Source organism: Juglans microcarpa x Juglans regia, chromosome 1D (assembly GCF_004785595.1).
Source record: "Juglans microcarpa x Juglans regia isolate MS1-56 chromosome 1D, Jm3101_v1.0, whole genome shotgun sequence".
In the NCBI taxonomy this organism is placed as follows: domain Eukaryota; kingdom Viridiplantae; phylum Streptophyta; class Magnoliopsida; order Fagales; family Juglandaceae; genus Juglans; species Juglans microcarpa x Juglans regia.
Window position 1 is genome coordinate 8,109,563 of NC_054594.1, and position 2,245 is coordinate 8,111,807.

Consider the following 2,245-nt stretch of genomic DNA (forward strand, 5'->3'; position numbering starts at 1 on the left):
GGCGGCCGGAAGTGGTTGACGGCGCGACTGCTTTGTTTGGGCAGGGTGGTGAGACGCCGAGAGAGAGAGAACGTGAGTCGGAGAGAGGGTGCTCTGTCACTCTGAAATGCTGTCGAGAGAGAGAGGAGGGTGGCGACAGTCATGGGCTGTCGGAGAAGGACCGGGTGCGACGGAGTTGGGCTGGTCGGCTCTTTCTGTGGTGGCTGGGAGGTGATTCGACGTCCCTTGAGGTGGTTGGCGACGGCAGCACAAGTACACGGCCCAAGAGACACTGCCGATGTCTTCTGTGGTGGCTGGCGGCATCCCTGGTGGTTTTCGCGGTCATGCATGGTCTACGCAATGGAGTCACTACGATGGCTCTGTCGTCGAGTCGCGGCCTTTTTGGTTGCTGCGTCTCACTGAGTGTGTCCGTGCGGCTTTACGGCAGCACCTAGTTTGGTTGCTCTATTTTGAGGAGCGTAGAACAGGGCTGAGACGTGGGGAAGTTTTGACGAGTGCATGAGTTTTCCTTCTCTGTGTTGCGTGAAGTGTGTAACACATATATATAGGGAGAAACTGATAAAAGAAACAAATGGTAGAAAAACTGCGTAATGTGAACGTGTATCTCCCATGCAAGTTGTTGCCGTGAATGTCGTAGTGATAGGAAGAAACATGATTTAAATTCAATCCAAAACTCTAGTAATGTGATAAAATCTAGTAATAATTATTATTAATAAAACAAAACTCTAGTAAATTCAAATAAAATTATAATAATAATTATTAAAATTAACAACTGTAAAATCTTATAATAATAATAATGATGATGATGATGATAATAATAATAATAATAGTTATATAAAAAATACATAAAACTTATCTTATATCCTAATCTTAGGATTGGGTTGTTACAATTTTGTAGATCCTATAAAGATGAATTTAACTTTTTTAGGTTGAGATGAATTTAATTTTTTAGATTGAAATGTATGAAGTAGGTGGAAATGAATTTAACTTTTAAGTAGGACTGTTCATCTGACCCGACCCGACCCGACCCGTTCACAGGACTATTCCGTTACCCGATTTGGCCGATACCCGAATACCCGACCCGAACATGGTTTTTGGAATACCCAATTACCCGATTTGATTTTTTTTTTTTTTTTTTTTTGTTTTAATTCTAGAAAAATAGATATGCTAGTCTCTTATAAGACTCTGAGTAATGAAGTTTAAGAATCTTTCACATTTTGCAGATGGTCTAAGATTACTTCCTGGAAAAAACTGATAATGAGATCAAGAATCACTGTAACACCCACATCAAGAAAAAACTAAAAAAAATGGGTATTGATCCAATCACCCACAGACCAATCTCTAGTACAGCAAATGATCAACCCCAGCAAGAACAAGAGCAAAAACAGAAACAAATTACTACTCTATCTGATAGTGATTATACATCTGACTTTGATCAAAACAAGGAACCCGAGACATCATTGGAGTCATCCTCCATTACTGAAGCCAGGGAGGAAGGCGGCAAAAGCATGACAAGCACATGTGACCCAATGGAGCTCATGAATAATAGCTTCTGCACTGATGAAGTTCCATTAATTGAACCCCATGAGATTCTTGTCCCATGTGCAGATTCTTCATCAAGTTCTTCCTCCTCATCATCCTCTTCTTCTACTTCAAATTCCTCCAACTTCTTGCAGGACTTGCAGTTCCCGGATTTTGAGTGGCCTTGTGACTATATGAACAACAGCATGGGATTGTGGGATTATGACCTCAGTCGTTGGGATTTATATATAGATCATGATCATAATAACTAGTAGAACTTGTCAGAACAATAAACAATTGGCTAAAAGTCTCGATTATAATAAACCGCAGCCGGATGCTAAATCCCATGTGAGTGGGGAAAAATGCATAAGCTAAAAGTCTCGCTTATTCAATGGAGTTGGTTAATAATGATTATGTCAAAAAAAGACTTTAGCTATATTAAAAAAGAAAAAAGAGCCTCAACAACTCACTTTCTAAACAACTCAGAAGTGATAAGAGTTAAATTCTTCAAAGACAATAATACGCATGCACTCTTATGGGTTCATATATTAAAAATTTGAGGTCCAAGACTTTAGAATATTAAAAAAGTATTATAACAATTGTATTAATATATATTGCTAGCTACTAGTTAGTGCAGGAGCAATACTTCTTAATGCCCCCAAACAGAACCAGAACCATCTCCCCCTCCCTTTTCCATACAGTCAATTCTCTTGTGAGTCAAGGA

At 39.4% G+C, this 2,245-nt stretch overlaps 1 protein-coding gene across 1 annotated transcript; it reads left to right on the top strand.

Moving 5' to 3' along the window:
- Window positions 1–277: 277 nt before the first annotated feature.
- LOC121259821 (transcription factor MYB20-like) lies at window positions 278–1,793 on the top strand. The gene is made up of 2 exons (XM_041161633.1): window positions 278–494; window positions 1,234–1,793. Exons 1-2 carry the CDS (start codon window positions 278–280, stop codon window positions 1,791–1,793), a joined length of 777 nt encoding a protein of 258 aa, XP_041017567.1.
- The last annotated feature ends 452 nt before the right edge of the window (window positions 1,794–2,245 follow it).

What these genes read in the sequence shown, in the direction of transcription:
- LOC121259821 (XM_041161633.1), top strand. Translation starts at nt 278, where the DNA reads ATGTCTTCTGTGGTGGCTGGCGGCATCCCTGGTGGTTTTCGCGGTCAT. An exon ending in ACGTGGGGAAGTTTTGACGA is followed by an intron (nt 495 to 1,233) that starts GTGCATGAGTTT and finishes AGATGGTCTAAG; the next exon opens with ATTACTTCCTGGAAAAAACT.